Raw genomic sequence first — 18,909 nt, forward strand, 5'->3', positions numbered from 1 at the left:
CAGGCTTGAGTAGAGCTTTTTCTATTCTCTCAACCACTCAAAGTGCTTTTACATTAAATGTTATGCACCCACCCACACACTAATTTTCTGATTGAACGACGACCCGCTCGACCACTGAGCCGCGGTCGCCCCAAGGGAGTGTCGCCTGCGTGTGACAGATGGGGAGCAGGGAAAACATCATGCTTACGAAAAGATTGGTGGTTGGTGTTCTTCAAATTATTCAGATTAAGTTTTGAATTATCAAGTCAAATATCATTCAAGTCAAATATCATATATACAGTATACTGTGTATATTTTACTTGAATTATCATTGGCACAGATTATATGAATGTATAAAACATTCATTAATTTTGTGCCAATGATAATTCAAGTCAAATATACATACATACATATATATATATATATTTGACATATTCGTGCGGACATCTTCGCGGTGGGTGAAAAGTGCATGGAATATATGAAAAGGGCATGACATGTTCCAAAAAAAAACAACATCCTCCCCGTCACCAGAATACAAAAAGTTGGCACTGTACGTTTCTGCAAACCAATGTTTTTGTCTCAAAAATATGTTTTATAAATCTGTTTCATATGAGCCTCCGTATCACGTTGAGGAAATGCAAAGCGTTTTGTGGTGAAAGTTGTGAAACGACTGGTTAGGCAACAAAACTGCTTGTCTACGGTTAAAACAAAAACAGCATTTTTTTTAACTTTTTTTTTTACGGGTGAATGATGTCATGTAATGTTAATGTGCTTTGAGTGGTCTAGAAAAGCGCTACACAAGTATTTACAAGCAACCACATAATGCAAGAGGCTTAAAGTCAATGTTTCTTAACAAGACGTTATCAGCGGACCCCTGGAGTAAAAACGCCTGTATTTTTTATATTTAAACAAACATACCACAAAAAAGGTTAAATAAGTGGGCTTGCGGTGGGAAGCTTCCCAGTTTGAGCCCTGGACCTGTAACAGATCAGACTGTGTCATTATTCCCATCAAATGGTGCAATTGTTCTGGTGAAAATCTTGTCACACATTTTACCCCGAGCGTTGAAATTGGGCTGTTTTTCCTCCGTCCTGTCCTTCCAGAATGGCTTGATGGTGAAAGTCACAGAGACTTGTACGGAGCTCAACTGCACCGTCGGCGAACAGATCCTACCAGATGGCAGGTGCTGCAATGTTTGCAGAGGTATGTCTCCCTTCTTTCCTTGGACGTGCACGCACCAATCCCCACCCGCCGCTGCGAAAGGCAAACATAACCAGTCTGCTGGTTGATGATTCTGGCTTTCCACCGAGTGAGAGTGCTTCTGGGCCGGTATACCTATCGGAGCAGATTGGTCTGTCTGCTATAGAGCACCTGCTATGCCAATTTGCCTGAACCCCGCTGCTTTGGCAGGGAGCTACTACAGGGTAAATAGCCACGGGTAATTCAGTAAATACATTGAATAAACAAACTGTAGGAGGCTGTCGGCTATAGAGCCATTATGAAAGAAACCCGGGGCAGGTTCTGAGCGAAGAAAATTGGGCTCTCATTTACGTAAGATAAGCAGCGTGCCTCAGACTCGCTGTATTTAGAGGGAAGGAAGATGAATAGTGTGTAAAAGAGAAGGCAAGGAGAAGACAGGAAAGGGAAGGAGAGAAAGAGGATGAAAGGTTCATTCAAGGAGAGGGAAGGAGATATCACCTATCGTACCTGCTGTGTTGTAAAGGAAGGATACGAGGACGAGAGGAGAGGAAAGGCAACGAGTGTAGAGAACATGAGAGGAGAGGAAGGCGATAAGAAAGGTGAGGAGAGAATACGACGATTGACGTCATGTTGAGAGAGGAGCAAAGGAAATGAGAACGATGAGAGAGGCCAGGAGAGGAAAGATAAAGAGAAGTGAAGCAGAGCGGGATGAGAATAGAGAAATAATAAGACTGAAAGAGAGAGAGAGAGAGAAGAGAGAATAAATGTGTGAAGTATAGAGGAAAGGACGGCAGGGAGAGGACAGACGTGTAGGCCAGAGGAGAGTTTACACAGTAAGAGCTAACTATTAAAGATTGATAGTCACAGTGTCTTTTCTCGACAGCCCTCTCTCTGTCTCTCATACACACACACACACACACACACACACACACACACACCCGCGATTGCTAAAACTCAGAGCGGGTCATTATTTCCTAATCATCTCCAGACCTCTCCTCCGCTGTGTGACTCAGCGCTTTGCCACTAGTCTGATATTTACTTGTGCGTTAAGTCCTCTGTTAAATTGGTAAATACACAATTTGCCACAGAGTGTTTTATGCCCCTCTGCTTTTACTGAAATAGAAAAACGAGAAAGATTTCACAGAAGTCTTCGGGTCTGGCCCCTGCTGTGGTACGAACAAGCAATACACAGAATATTACTCTGCAGCTGCAACATTCTGTAACGTTTTTTTTTTCTTCCAGAGGCTGCCACTGCATAGTGTGCGCGCATGACGGCCTCCGGGCTGGCTGTTTTAGTTTAGGGAGCGCTTGATTCGATATGGGGCGAAGCGTTTAAAAAAAAAAAAAAAACGTCGATACGACCGTGTCCAGTTAATCGTGGGAATCGCAATAAATATTTGATTATTTGTGCAGCCCTAAAATGCGTGTTACTCCTTGTGGGATCGGCCCTTATTATATGTTTACACATTTCGGGGTGGGGGGCTGTAGATGGCGGAGGAAGCAGAATGCAGTCACAGCTCTTTCCTCCAGTAATGGCTCCCCAGGCCCCCTGCCTCTCGGGGCTTTTATGTGCTGCCAGTGTGTCTTTCATTACGGGACATGATGGGCGACATCAGCTCATACTTACTGAGCAGCAGGCAATCACCTCGCTGTCTGTCCGTCGGCCCGCTTCCTTATCTGTCAGGCTGGATCTCAGAACATCCGTCTATCTGCCATGTCACATTTCTGCACACGTGCAGGATCTCCGTCTCAGTCTGGCACACAAGAAGTGTTTAACACAGGGGGTTAAAGTTCCAATCCCCCCCACCGCGGCCGATCAGGGTTTTAATCCCGGCAGCGGTGCCATGTGTTTTCCGATAGATAATAATAACAGGTGGGAAGCCAGTGAGGGATTCGGATCTTGTCACTGCACTAGTGTCTCCTGCACGGCTGACTTCCATAGAAGAAAACACTTATCCCCCGTGACCTTGAAACGTGGCTTCTGAATAGCGCAGTGTGTGGCTTGCTTCATTTCGGAAGGTGGCAGCCGGATTCATCTCGGATTCAAAATGGGACTCATGGTGTCACCGAAAAGAAAGTGTCAGAACTAAATGGAAATGTCCACAGAAAGCCTCTCAAACCACTGTTCAATAACACATTCTCCGCAAGAGAGCTTTTTAGTTCCCTGTTGCACTCAGAAGTAGCCAATTAAGCATTTTATTAGTCGAGAGATAATTGTTGTATGCCATTTTGCTGTTCACTCTTATTTTGAAACCTCTGTGTTGGAGGAGCAGCATCATTATGGGTTAGGGTCTGTGCTTTTTTTGGGGGGTATTGTTTGAGTGTGTGCATGCCGTCATGAGAGCCAAACAGTTTTATATTGCACCAAAAATGTACCGCAGTCATAAACTTTATACGCCGGGCTCCTCGTCATCCACAGTATTCATGCTTTTGTCTGCTTTGATCTCTGTGTACGGTCCAAAGTAAATTGAGGCCTCCTTTGTCCCTCTCTTCCAGGTTATGACTTCTGCGCAGAGGGACTCATTTGTGGCGAAAACTCTGAGTGTAAAAACCGGAATACTAAAGCGGAGTGCGAGTGCAAGGGCGGCTATGCCTCCATCCACGGGGACTCTACTTACTGTCAAGGTAGGACTCTACTTTTCCAAGCTCAGGCTGAGCCGTGGCTCATGTGACCATATCCTCCATTACATCAGGATGTTAAAACAGTATGGCTGGATGTAGGGATGGGTACCGTTTGGATTTTATTGACACTAGTGCACTCATGCTTCATGCTTATCGGTTTGCTTCATTATCGATACTCTTGTTGGTTCTTTTTGATTTATTTTGTGAGGAAAAAAAAGACTCTTGTTTCAGAAAAGAAGGGACATTGCTTCATTATTCTTGGATTTAAACAAATAGTCTTTCTTGAGCAGCAACACAATATGTTGCAAAATCTTTCAAATACAGTCGCAGCGAAACAATTAACGAAGGGATTAGCTTTCGTTTATTAGTCTGTTCTTATGATCAAACTCCGTATGGCATCGCTGACGTCGCTTGCGGTGGACGGGGACGGACGTCTGCTCGACTAATGGTCGTAAACTCTGAATTTCGGCAGATTGATGTTCTGCTTGTTGGCTAAATGTTGTGATAAATCGCTGCTGTTTCCTCCTTTTCTTGTGAAGGTTTTATTGCATTTGTGACAACGAGAGTCCTCGGCATCTACTGGAGTAAAATGTAGCCGTACTTCGGCTCTTTTTGTTCTCTTTGTCGTGTGTGTGTGTGTGTGTGTGTCGGAGTAAAGCATCCATAGCTGGCAGTGTGTGGGCTTTGAATTCATGGTTTTCTTTCATGAGCACGTTTATGCTGGCTGTGGGCCACAGACTGAGATTTCTAATGACCTGACATGAACACACAATGAGTGTATGACGTGTTGGCGACTGGCTAAGGAGAACAAGGATTGATCTGAGAAAGCACCGTGGTCAAGCGACCTGCACCTTTTAATATGGCGTCAGTAATGAGACAAATCACATTTGAGAAACGTGCAAGATCTGTGGAACACTCCAGAAAGCCTCAAAATCTACACTTTCTGGAAAGATCTTAAAAAAAAATATTTATCACTTGCATTTGTCACTAAAAACGTCTTTTAAAAGCGCACTATTCCTGGCAGTAGCCTGTTCATCACTAAAACTGCAAAACACAGACAGGCGTCGTTGTGTAGTTTTAAAAACCTGACGCTACGTGACTCAGTGGTAGAGCAGGGTCGTCCTTCAATCCAAAGATCGGAGGTTCGATCCCCGGATGTAGGCTGTCCCTACGGTGTGTGTGTGAATGTTGTATGAATGGTCAGATAGTCCTGATGGCAGGTGGCACCTTGCATGGTAACCCCTGCCATCAGTATATGAATGGGTGTGAATGATGACAAGTACTGTGGTCGGTCGACTAGAAAAGCGTTTTACAAGTATAGTCCATTTACCATGTGCAACCGGAGAAGCAGTGAATATTTTCATGGTGAGATAGAATGTATTGAATACATTTGAATACAAATGTCAGGGTGGATTCTATTGCAGGGCACAGTTGTTGAATGGTTTCGAAGTCGTGTGAATTGGCCTTATTATCAACGATTGCATCGGCTTGCATCCATGAAATCTTGGAGGGCTTTATTGCCCATCGAGTCTGTCCGACATCCGCATCACACAGCAGGACCACGTAGGGGTATCCTCCATTATTGCTACCGGGTATTTTGCACACTGAGGAAGGGTTAAGGGTAGATTAAATTTCAGCGACTCAAATAGTTTCATTAAATTACCCGAGAACCTCTAGTTCAAGGAGCTTTGCATGTTTAGTCCACTAATGGTATTTAACATTCCTGCTGGCCATTTTCCAAAGGGTACCATTGAGTTTTAAATAGATTTCCAGCCATTATTTCATTTAATCATTTATAAACTTGTCAGAGTTTCAATATCATTTAGTGATAATGCAGTTGTGAGGTTTTTAGCTCTAGCTCTCTCCTCTGACGGCTGCATGCACTATTTAAAGTTGCTTGGACGGATAAATGGGATGCAATTTAATCAATACTTCACAGGCAGATGTAGAAAATAATCTGTTGTCGGAAAATAAAACCCTGAAATGATAATGTGATTTTGATTTTTGAATCCAGATCTATAGAGTTGGGGATAAATGTTCAGCCCATCATTTTACAGAACTATTTTCTAATTTAATCTAGAGTATCTATTTTTTTTACCAGTAGTTTCTGCCTCACTTTTATTGGAAAACCACCTTTTTGAGTTTTAACATATTTTTTTTACCTGATTTAAATCATGGTTTAACCTTAAATCAGGTTGCACCAAACTGTAAAACTTAATTAATTTAATTTTTAAACATCAGTTTAGTTTTTACACAAAATGATGCACTAGATTATATTTAATTCTGTCAAAACAACCCTTTAAACTCCCTAAAACTTGAGGTGCTTTATTGGGGCTGTCTTTTTGAGATGGTTTGAGCAAAACAATCAAGTCCTTGCAAAAAGTTAATAGACAACCAAATTGAGTTCAATGATTTCTCCCAAGATATGGGTCCAGCAAGGACTGTTATGGAGCAGAACGATTTGACCAACCGTCTCATTTCTCCTTTTTGTGCTGTTATCTGTTTTTTTTTATATCCTCTATTATTTCGGCATATTGCAACATTAATTCAGTCAACAAGTTTATCTCAAAAGAGGACGAATTAGAGTTTCTCTGTCGATCCATCATGTGTAACGTTCGGCTAACACACAGACTTGCTAGCTAGCTAGTTAGCCTGCAAGCTAGCAAACAATTTAACGTTTGTTGAGGAATACACAACAGCCGAAAGTTGACAAATACATACTCGGTCTCACATTTTAATTTGGGTAAGCAATCATCTTCATATTGTTTAAACTATAATCCATAAACTTGGATTGACTAAACAGAGATTAGCTCTGCTTTATTTTAAATCTAGATTTACTCATTTTAAACTTAGTTTTGCTAAATTCAGATTAGAATTCAACCCGTTTTGGTGTAACTAGCCTAAGAGTGGCTGGGTGCTTCCAACAAGCGTGCTGCTTGTTGGACTTGGCTGAGAGTCGGCGGGTGCTGGAGTACTTGTGATGGATCTAATGGCCTTATTTTATTAAGAAGCTTGGGCGCGGTAGTCGGCGGATTGAAGGATTTGCTCGGTGCAGTTGTCTTTGGGCCGCAGCCACAGCCTGAACTCGCTAAACGCAGAGAGCCGGGTAGTCACAAGCCCTCCAGTCTGGCTGCCTCTGTGTTTGATATGTATGGTAAAGAGGTTTACCCAGAGCTCCACTCCAATCCACGGCAGTCCCACGCCATTCGAAGTGAGGGGCTGAGCAACGCTGATTGTTAAATCAACTATGTAAATTGGGCAGCCACGGCTCTATTGGCTGTGGCGGCATTATCCATGTTCGGGGTTCGCTCCCTTAAGGCAGCTCACACTTTTATTGTGACTGGATTAGCCAGAATCCCGCTCTACAGTATGGTGATATTTGACTCCACTCTCACCTCCAACTTAAATTGGCTTAGGATAACATGTGTTATGCAGCAGACTCGGGTATCCTCTCCTTTTGTTTTACTTAAGTTATAAACAAAGCCTAGCAGTCTGAGAATATATGTTTTACCGAACAATTGAATTTATAAACTGGAGATTATGTCTGGCTGTGGCTCGAAGCTGCCATTAAATGTGACCATTATATCCTCATAAATGTTTTTTTGTGCAGCTGAATGATTGAGGATGAGATTATTTACTTGTAATCAGAGAGCTGTTTGAGGAGGGACCATCAGATTTAAACAGAGCCCAGCTTGAGGCTTCAGTCTGGCATTCAGTCACCTTATGGGGCCACAGTTGTACTCTTCCCCTCTTTAAACTGAATACCTGATTATTAGTGGGATGTTTAGCTGGGATATTGTCCTCCAGTGTGTCCTAACTTGAATGAGGTACCCCACCTGTTGTAAAAGGTTGTATTGATCTAAATCGCCCCATTAAAAAGCATGTTTTGACTTTTGTTCGCCATTAACGGTGTATTTCTGAAGGGGTTTTTCAAACTAGAAAAATCACAAATGTTTATGAACTAATTGTATTGTGTATATATTGAGTATTTTCATAATTCATATTTTTATGTTGACTCTGTAACTTGCCTGCTGCTTCTTCAAACAAATTGAATAAAGTATCTATCTATCTATCTAATGTGGAACTCAACATCACAAGGCACGTTTTCATAGCTTAGCTTAGCGTGTATGTTTTTCCTCAACACATTTCCAATCGCTCTTTGGACGATGCAAATGCAAATGCTTTTTAAGGTCAAGCCGCAGCTTTTTAACAAAAAATCCATCATTCTTTTTTAATTTTTTTCTTGAAAATGTACTTTTTACAGAAGAATTGGCCATTTATCCACAACTGAGAAAAGTAGTTCAGTTCACTGAGCTGTTTCCAGCAGTGTGTGTGTCTGTGTGTGTGTGTGTGTGTGTGTGTGTGCGTGTGTGTGTGTGTGTACGATGCCCATTCTCCAACTTTACTGATTTATGTCACTTAGAAGGAGTGTCATTTATGATGAAACATGCTTTTCTCCAGCGCTAGAAGTCAATGAAGCTGCAGCATATTGTGTCCCTCTGCTGTAGCACATATGATGCATGCCTCGTTCGTATACACAGCGAGATAATGTGTCAATATTTAAAGCCATCTGCCTCATGTCCAAAAGGAGAAATTTGCCTGCATATGCAGAATATGCACGCATGGAAAAACAGGAACATAAGCACACGCTAATGATGTTCTTTGCCTCACCAGCATGCCCATCCAGGCCTGTGTCTTTATTTACTCCATCAAAGATGTATCACTGCATGAGAGCTGACATCTTTCTCGACGGTCTTAAAAGATGAGTCCGGTGTGGAGGCGTCACTCAATGTTAAGGTAGCGGCTCCTCCTCGGTCTGGCTCGGGGAAATACTTTTTAATCCAGGAAGAAGCCTGGTACAAGGCAGTGGTTGCTATTGATTGGTCTTGTCAGCACTCAGCAACTCAAAAGCTCCAACAGGGCTCCAACAGAGCTCTGCAACAGCATGGACACATGAAGTGCGATAGGCCTAATGGACTGCATGGAATAAGTGTTTTACACTGAAGGCCTTCAGAAAGAGTTACCTGAAAGACCTTTAGATACATCCATATGGCTATAGTCGCTCCTTGAGAGGGTCCCAGATGACATAATGGGAAACATTTCTTCTTTTCTGATTCCTGAACTTGCATGTTGATGTATACCGATCCGATACACAAGATATACAAACATGTATCGATGTAACGTAAACAATCTTATAACGTGAGAATCACGTCCTCCGATACACGATCCAGCATGTTAGGCTGTGTATCGGAGGCATTTCGGATACTGGTACTGGTATTGGAACAACTGGACAGGTCGCTAGTCAATCCCAGGGCTGACACATACAGTATACCCTTGCTCCACCAAAATAACCATGTAAATGCAGGTTTTTTGAACACAGGAAAAGTATTTATTACATATTTACTCCAACGCGCATCACAACGCACATGTCGTAAAATGGGTGAAATTTAACTTGTGTACCTGGGTGTCATGTTTCCATCCCTACCGATCAGAGCTGATTAACACCTGTGACTATAGTCACTTGTCCCGGGAATGAATGCCGATTTTTTTTGCCACGAAAGACAAAAGCCAGTTGTTCGTGTGTATTTTACTTTCTCGCTTTCAAAGATGATACATAATGCATCTATGCAGATTTATGTAAGCCCATTAATTAGGACAAATCTCTAATTACTATCTATCTAATGTGGAACTCCTCAACATCACAAGGCACGTTTTCATAGCTTAGCGTGTATGTTTTTCCACAACACATTTCCAATCGCTCTTTGGATGACGCAAATGTAATGTTGCTTTTTTAAAGTCGAGCCGCAGCTTTTTAACAAAAAATCCATCATTGTTGCTTTTTAAGCCCATTAATTAGTATGTGCTAAAACAGGACTGTCAATAACTTGTATGTGCAATCAGATAAATCCTGTGAGACAGGATGACTGTGAACGCGGTGACAAATCTCTAATTACTCACAGGTTGTACTATCTTCAGCTCAATGTGTCGCCCCACCCGATGCTGCACTATTATTGTTATTTCTCACGTTAGTGCTAATGAGCTTTACTTGGGCTTATTATCCTCATCAGCTCGTGTTTGTGCTGTCAGTGTTATTCTCATATTCTTCGAGTCCCGGCAGATCTACTGTATCATCTCTCGCCTCCAGAGGACACACACATTACCGCTGCTGCTGTTGTTGCTTTTGCTGACAGCTTGTTAATCGTAACCTTAAAAAAAAAAAAAGAGTACATCAGGTTGAGCCCTCGCACAATGAAGCTCCAAAATAACGAAAGAGCCAAAGCAGCTGATGTTGAGAATAGTTGCATCAGCGAAGGACAACAACAACACAACAACACAATTCCCTATTTCCGAGCTTGAGTGCCACAGGGAGTGACCCTCCTCCCAAATGGCGCTTGTTACCACAGAGGCTGCTCTGTATATTTACTATGTATATATACACTTTCCATGGTGGGTGAAATCCCAGCATGGGTCTAAAGTGCTATAGATGGTGCATATCTTTCTTTCATTGCACATGTTCTCAGCTTTATATGGACCTTGTACTCTCAATATAATCAAATGATCTTCCACTCTACAGGAAGCTTCTTTTTTTTTTGTCACAGCCTCTCAAGTGCCTCTTCTGTGCACTTATTTTCTCCTCCATGTTTCAAATTAAAGGCTCCACCACCACGCGTCCTTGGAAATGTTTATGGGCGAGCGCATTAGGGAAAAGTCACAGCAGTTAGATAAGACACTCGAGTCGAGTCAAGTATTTTCACATATGCCGAGATGAAGCGCATTTCCATAGAAATGGTCTCAGGAGGTTGTTGTGAAGAATTCTCTTGCTGTTAGGAACCCTCGCGGGTCACTCTACCCACGTTCATGGCAGCATTAGCTCCCGCTGTGCCCCGTAACACTTCTCCGCTTCTTCTGGGCAACTCAGACACTGACTCGCCTTGTTTGACAAGGTGGATTCGTTTCACCGCTCCGCCAGCTGCGTGTTTTGTGTGGAGCGCTAGTTGCAGAGTTACTGAGTCTAATTGGGCCTAATTTAACTTGCATTTGATGCAACGGCTATGACTCCCTCAACAGTTCACGTTGCCGTCAATGACCGCCTAGGGCTGCATTCTTCTGCAGTTTTATTTGGCCTCCAGACCAACGTTTTTTTTTCTTTCTGCTATGGGTAACACGATTAGTGCCCAGTGTGTGGCTGACACATGAAACCTAAGCCGCTATTTCTGTTTGTTCAGCTCTCTTTTATTTAGCTCCAGAGCAGCCAAACTCCCTGGGTTCAGAGACTGACTCTGATGTGTCCCCTTAGCTAACAGGCTCTCGGGATGCACTTTATAATGTCCCTGATCTTCAGTCTTTCTCCACTGACAACACAGCAGTTTTTAGTTCCTCTCTAGCTTTTCCTACTCACTGGTAATTTACCATGACTTTGGTGCAAATAGTGTCTATAGAGTAAAGTGTGGTCACAGCTCACCGGGCTGAGAGCCCCCACATTCTGGCTAGTTAGCTTGTTAGGTAGCTTGTCCTTCTCCGGAGCAGCGGGGGGAGGGACATTTTTTTTGTAATTTATGAGAACTGCCTCTTTTATATGTAATTGTCATTCTCAGCTCCCTGTTGGAGGCTTTGGTTGCTGGTTTAGTAAATGGTTCCCATCCAGTTTGTCCTGAGCCTCGTTTGCCGAGATGTTCACGGCTGATAACGTTGTATATCCCACACACCCGGCACTGATGAACTGGGATTAAGGAAGTTATTTGTCAAGGATTTTACCCATCTTGTCTCTCCGTGTTGCTGTTTTCAGATAAACTGATAGATGGGCCGTTTTGGCTTCTGGGTGGGACAGCCCAGTACACGGAATGGCAGGCAGTCACATTCACGGTAATGGCAGGTTGCAGCAGCTCCAAAGAGACAGAAATACAGAAAGATTCCTGGGAGTGCAAACTTGCAGGAATCATATCCACAGAGGTTGGAATTGAGCTAATCAAGGGCAGAGCCTACCTGCAGGACTTACACAGCAGGATGGTGTGTGTGTGTGTGTGTGTGTGTGTGTGTGTGTGTGTGTGTGTGTGTGTGTGTGTGTGTGTGTGTGTCCTTCCTGTTTTTTTTAGATAAGCTCAGGGAAACACAATGTGTCTCCACCAGAAGTGCAGCACCTGCCCCAATACTACAGCTAATCCGCTAAAACTCACAGCTTCTGCTTACTTTTTCCTGCCGAGTCTGGTCACACACAACGACAGCAGGAGCCGGAGAAACATGGGAATACACACCTATACTGTGTTGTAAGAGGTTGTCCTCCTTTTGGTTCACAGACCACTTCAGTGTCAAGTCATTGCCATGGATGTAATGACGTAATGTGATGTGCGCTGAGAGGATGTGACGTAAAATAAAAGGGACTTTTTGATTGGGAGCAGTTTAGATCATCCTCATTAGTTCTTATTCAGCCCGTGATGACGGGAGCGCCAGTCCGCATCCGTCTTTTATGGCATTGGTAAACGCCTCTGGCTAAATTGGCTCTCACTCAGTGGCGTTAAAGAGTAATTGGCTGTGTTTGTACTTCTGTGAATCAATCAGGTTCTCTGTGGGAACCCGGCCTCCACCATGTTAAAACAAGGATGTAATGACAGGGAACGAATGAGCAACAGGGCCGCCCCTCCCCAGTTCTGTCTGTTTTAGGAAAAGGGGGTCGAGCTGGGGTTAGTGGTGGCGGGCGGGGATACAATGACCACGACAGACAGTCGGTCAGTAGGTAAGGTAGATAAAGACAAGGACGGGCTAAAAGGCAGCAGTGCAAGCCTCTGCCAACAACCTGCTGTAAGCTGTGCCCTTCATAAAAGTGTGTGTTTTGTCCACCCAGACAAAGTGCATGTTTAGTAATCAACTTGGAAGTCCTCAACTTTACCTCCAGTGCCTAAATGCACGGGAAGACAGGGTGATGCCTGTAGTTTATTTTAAAAAGATAAAAAACCCCGTGCTCTCAAGGCTTGCGGATCTGGGACCTTCAGTGTGTCTGATGCAGAGAATCTTTCACTGACATCCATTACAAAAATGCTAATTTTTTTTATGAACGTTGAAATAAAGCAAAATCCTCCTTAAATAAAAAAGTGACAAAGAAGCTTTTTGGCTCACGATCAAGCAGGCAGACGGGGAAAAAAAATAACGGTGAAACCCCCTCTTTTCACTGCTCAAACGGAGACTATGAAAGAGAGCACAGTGTTGGAAAGTAAAAGCAACAACTGCTCGCCAAGCTCTGTGAGGAGAGCTGCTCCGTGTGCAGCGGCTGGATTGAATCGGCCCACAGTGTACCGCTGGCAGAGGTCTGCAGGAGTCACAGTGGGTGAGCACTCTGGTAAAAGGTCAGCGAAAGACCTGTAATGAATTACAGTCACTTCACTGAGTGACAGAGTGGTGTGTGTGTGTGTGTCCTCTCCCTCCGTTTCCCACTTCCCAAACTCTCTTCTGGGTGGCATCCATCTCTGCCATCTGCACCGCACTGACTGCATGTGTTCCAATGCAGCCAAACGCTGTCCTTGGCATCGCTCCGTTCCCTCGCACTCGTTCCCTCATACGGTTATTTATCCCCGCTTATTTCCCCATTAAATTTCCGGACCAGTTCTGAGCTGCACGGGATTGGGGTGGTAATCCTCGAGCCAGAGGACTTGGTGGGCTGCTGCTCGGCCCGCTCCGTGGGCTAACATGTTCAGTCCCGTTGGGATCGGGCCCAAAAGGCTCCCGAGCCTGAAAAAAAACGTATTTCCTCCAAGTAGCTTAATGGGAGAGAATGCAGATTACCTGAAGTCCTGTTCTATTCAGGACAATGTGCTATTCCCTATGTTTTACATTATATATTGTGAAATGTCATCAGATTCCCAAAGTGATAAACTTTTTTTCTTCTCTATCACACATTAAGGCCAACTATCCTCCTATTCCTTCCTTTATGAACCCTTTCCGTAAGTCAGCGTTAGATGCCGACTTTGCCCAGGGGAATTACCCACAATTCATTGCAATGTGACGTTAAACACGCAGTTACCAATGGAAGAATGGAGACGTAAAAAAAAGGTAAACAAAGAGGACCCCGCGTGGGTGTTCAGCGCGATAAATAACAGTCACACAACAGGATTAAAGATGAAATATAAAAACACATGAAATCAGAGGAATGGAAGCAAACATTATATATATATATATATAATTTATTATATATTATTATTTATTAGAAATGACGTCTCATCTCCTGAGGAAAGAGCCTAGAAGACGTTTGAATCGGGGAGTTCAAAGTATAAAATATATCATTCTTTTTATGTTGGCATTGTCACATGATATGTTGCAGCAATGTGCTGTCCCATTCATGTTTACAACATTTCAAGCCCTCACAACCTCTCACACTCAACCACTTAGCAGGTGACGTCAGTGAGTACCTGAGGGTTTGAGGTTTGAGGGTTTAGGGGTGACATTGGGATTGGGCCGAACTCTCATCTCACAGTTACAGACAAGCTGGTCTTCTCATTTTAAAAGCGATGGAGTTTGGAGTTCCCAAATGTTGGGCAGCACTCTGTGATGGGGGGCACATCATCAAAGCAGAGACGGGGACTTGGACTTCAGACTCAAGTCACACTTAAATCACGCACACAGTGATTTAAGACTTGTCAGCATCTCTGTGATTGAGAGGCGATAGGGACGTGCTCAGTTACAGTCGATCGTAAGCTCATTAGCCATTTGTAAGATACTCCAAAGTGATGATGCAATACCACTGTTATCGAAAAACAGGTTACATTTTTATTTATTTTATGGGCTAATGTGGTGCCGCTGTGGCTCAGTGGTTGAAGCGGGTCGTCGTTAAATCGGTCATAAATACGAGCTGCATGTGTGGGCATTTCTTTAATAGGCTGACGTTGCCATTGGCTGGCCATGTAGCACTCAGTCACAGGCTTGTTACGGACATGCATGCAGAGATGTACAGTAGTCGAGGCTGTCTTCTGTCCCAATCCAGTCCTCACCTCCTTTTTAAGGATGCGCCCTGTAAGGGTGTTAACTTTGAAGGAGAGGAAGGAAAGTGGACCTGTCTTGCACTTCCTTTCTCAGGAGACATTCTAGCCTCACCTAAATGTATTCTAATGGTGCATTTGTTGGGATCCTCGTCAACTCGTAAAGTTGAGAAGTTTGCAGAGAAGAAGTTGCACTTGAATGACCAACACGAGTGTAAATACCATCCTGACAGTGTTAACGTTGTACTAATCTGTAAAGCCCCGTAGTGATTAACAACATATTCAAGCTCCCAACAAGAAGCAACTGTACACCTGATTTCCATTATTAATCCTTGCAGGGCTGTTACATCTGTCCAGTTCATATTGTATATTAACCAGTGAGTATCACCTGAACACCAAAACTGGGCAGACCATTATACGTGGCTGTTGGTTTTGGGACACTGGCATCTCAAAGGTAAACTTTAATTTGTGTCCGCAGAAAATTACTATTTGGACTTGGAGGACGTTGAACACGTTACAAAATGTTCTCAGTCTTGAAAAGCCAGACCTCCAAGGAGTCCACCCCCTGATCTGTGACACAGCTACCATCTGAACATAGATAATAATAATAAAAAGAGATCACATAAGGTTATCTCCTGTGCTTGGTTTTGGGTTTTTTTTCCTTCGAAAGTCTTGAGAGGGACAGACGCTCCGCTCCCCCGCAGTCCTCCCCTCAGTCATCTCAAATCTGTTAATTACAGCAGAGACCGCAGGGACTAATGATCATGTTCCACAGGGTGGTAATGACACAATTATAACCACGAGGACATCAGTCATCTCAACTTAGCTCAGACATTGTCCTTGGCCTTTTAGACGCACACACACTGGAGTGAATGAGACAAAAGCTCAGATGACGGAGTGTCATTGAACTAAATGACTCTCATACACAGACTTACTGAATTTACGTTTTTTTTATTTTTAAGATCCAGTGCTACTTCAAGTGAATGCATAGGCTGTGATAAACACGTTATCTACAGCGTACAGTACAAATCATTTTGTTCTGCCTAAATATACAGTAAATCAAGTGATGAATGAATGCATGGGTATTTTTGCTGCGTCGTCTTTTGTCTTCTTTTTTTGAAGGAATGATGAGATTAGTTTGTATGCCGAGACTCTAAATTTATCCCGAAGTCTAGCTTTGTTTGGGGATTGATTTTAGCCGTCAGAGTACCGTCAAGGATTTTCCCTTGGAGTAGTGATTTTCTGCTCCGCTCCACAAAGCACGACAGCTCCGAATGGTTTATGACCCAAACATTCTGCCAGGCTGCCTTACAGTCACACCATATTTAACCGCTGACAATTAAACCCGCCAACAACCTTTCGTTGTAACTGTCACAGCACTAATTTAATGCTCCGGTGGAACCACGATGAGCTGTGACTTTAAAAGGAAGCAGGGATGATGCCATCCACACATACATAGACAGGAGTGATTTTATTTAATTGAGTGTTATTTCAGTGTCCCATGTTTGGCTTAAGAAAAATGCTTCAATCTTAAAGGAACGGGACTGCAGATTTTTTTTAAGTTAGTCTCAAGTATTCATACCAGTAGACCATTTGAAAAGTGTGCAGATTTTTTATTTTTTTTTGAAAGGAACGCTTTTAAAGTTTCATTTCGAGTTGACAATTTGCAGCCGTCTTTGCAGTTACTGGAGCTGCAAAAATTCCATTTTTGTAAAGGGATTGCTCGGGGACGTTCTGAGTTAACTGAGGCATGGCGGGCTGTGCTAGCATGAGACAATATCAATGTGGATCAAGAAGACGTACCTCCAGAAGTCGGGCCCTTTTTAAGTGGATCTTATGTGGGTCTGAGTGTCAGGTGTGGGGTAAGGAGAGGACCCAAATGCCGTTGCAACAGTTGAAAGTAAATTAATTCCATAAAACAAAACGGGACGTGGAATGAACAAAAACAAAACCAGGAATCCAAAAGACAGGAACAAGACAGGACTACTCACGAACAGACAGGGGAAAAACCAGTACAAATCCAACAAGGGGACAGGAGACAAACAGGGTTTAAATACAAGAGGAGGGTAACGAGGAACAGGTGGAAACAATGAGGACAGCACAGGTGAAAGGAATACACAATCAGGGAACAGGGCAGACAGACAAGGATAATCACGGGGACAGGAAGTGCAGAAACACAGAGGACACACAAGACAAGGACTTCACAATAAGACAGGACACCAAACAAACCATCATCATAACACTGAGGTTCGTTTGAAGACAGCATCCTGCAGCTTTTTCAACGGCGTGTTAATGTCCTCATTTCAATGTGGAAATGTACTCACAGAAATGCTTTTGGTCATTTCGATGTCTTAAAAAAAATGTGTAACCAAATGTAGCCTGATTTTACCAAGATGTCTATTGACCTACAAAACCCCAAATGCAATCTGCAAGTACAAGTGCTCTGCTGCACAATTTTCATTTCTGGCTCTTCTCCACCCCAGCCGCCTGTCTTGACTGTATGGATATGATGTATATTGTGTCCTTTTAAAGTAAATCAGAGTGTATGCTTTATATCTTCATTCTCATTCCCTTTGCGACGTTGCTGTCTTATTCTCGTTGTTGACATTGCACAGGTATCCAGCTATACGTCGCCAAAAAAGTGTCAACAGCTCCGAGTGCAAGAAGTTAAAGATATTTGAACTTTAAAGGAGTTTTCAATAGTATCATAGCAACAGCGGGAGCCTCATCGAGTGCTTTTCCAAAAATATCTGCCGAACGCTGCCGGCTGTATTACAGATTCTCCGAGTACAAAGGGCCCTGGCTCCCTGCACCTGTTGCCCAAAGCATGTCGACTGTGGCTGTCTTTGAAGACGGCGGTGTAGCCTTGGTGCAGGAGTTCAGGGTGCCGGCACAGCAGGGGACGAGCGCAGCGATGTGGTTTAGGGTTGACGCGATCAAAGCTGGGCGCGAAGCACCGCAATCATTAAGAAATGTTGGTTTCCGTCGTTGTGTCTAGGTCAAGTCTGGCCCTCTAAGTCTAGACGAAGCAGGTCTAAGGGGGAGTGGAGATTAACTGTTTCAGCTGTTCCCAGAATCACCTGTCACTCCAAAGCATCTCTTGGACCAGGGCAAAGTTCAGTGTGTGCGTGTGCATAGGTGTGTGTGTGTGTATGAGCACTACTTTCTGAGGAGGCATAGCCCGCCTTAAAAAGAGGTGTATCACTTGTAATTGTTTTTAGCAGTGTGTTTTTTTTTTTTATGCTTTGTAGATCAGTAATAAACCTTCTAAAAGGTACAACTTCTGGGTTGCCAAGATGGGGAAAAAATGTATTTGAATGCTGTTCAGCTACTTCTGGAAAAGAACATCCGGACCAAAATCAATTTATGAACACTTATTAACATAAAACCACACACTTTATAGCTTATTTTATGTAGAGGGAGCCTTTAAGGGATATAATTCACCTACATTCATAACATTAACTGCAGGCTTATCTTACAGTTAGAAACACATGGCCTTTCACTACTGGTTTAATGGATACATGCAGACAGTTTAAAAGGAGCATATAATGTTCATTTTCAGGTTCATACTTGTATTTTGGGTTTCTACGAAAACATGCTTTAGTTTTCAGAAAATCACATGTTTTTTCTCATTGTGTCTTTCTGAATATACCGTGCATCGGCAACGCTCCGCTGTTGCGCCTGTCTCTTTAAGTCTCTCTCTCTCTCTCTCTCTCTTTAACCCTCTGCTCTGATTGGCTTGTGAGACAATTGTCTGGTTTGGTACTGTTTGAAACTTAAATATCTGCTCCCTATCTCTGAAAAAAAAAAAAGATTATATTTAATTTTAAGTCATTTGATTTGTCCCCTTTAAGAGTCCTGAAAGTAATAAACGACTTATTAAAAAGTGTGTTTGAATGCCTTATCGCTCCTTAATTGGGGGCATTACTTTGTCTTCTTTACAAATCATGTAATACATATCATCGTATTTAACATTTAACATTTCACACGTAGAGATTATCTATTTGTGTGAATATAGATGATAGCCTTGTACTGCTAATGTTAGAATTAATTAGCTATCCACCTGTGTTCATGCATTCCTAACATTTCTGGTTGACTAGTGAGAGATAGTGGATACATACAAAGTCCCACAAGCCCTTCTTGT

The 18,909-nt window shown here is 43.0% G+C and overlaps 1 protein-coding gene across 1 annotated transcript in view; it reads left to right on the plus strand.

Moving 5' to 3' along the window:
• The window catches only part of LOC306735257 (protein kinase C-binding protein NELL1-like), a gene marked incomplete at its 5' end in the record, with an annotated part of 216,717 nt that overhangs the window by 90,894 nt on the left and 106,914 nt on the right, over window positions 1–18,909 (plus strand). The window contains 2 exon segments of the mRNA XM_079216712.1: window positions 1,083–1,182; window positions 3,676–3,804. Of these exon segments, the coding sequence (XP_079072838.1) occupies window positions 1,083–1,182; window positions 3,676–3,804 (229 nt within the window).

This window comes from Taurulus bubalis (assembly GCF_910589615.1).
Source record: "Taurulus bubalis genome assembly, chromosome: 4".
NCBI classification, from domain to species: domain Eukaryota; kingdom Metazoa; phylum Chordata; class Actinopteri; order Perciformes; family Cottidae; genus Taurulus; species Taurulus bubalis.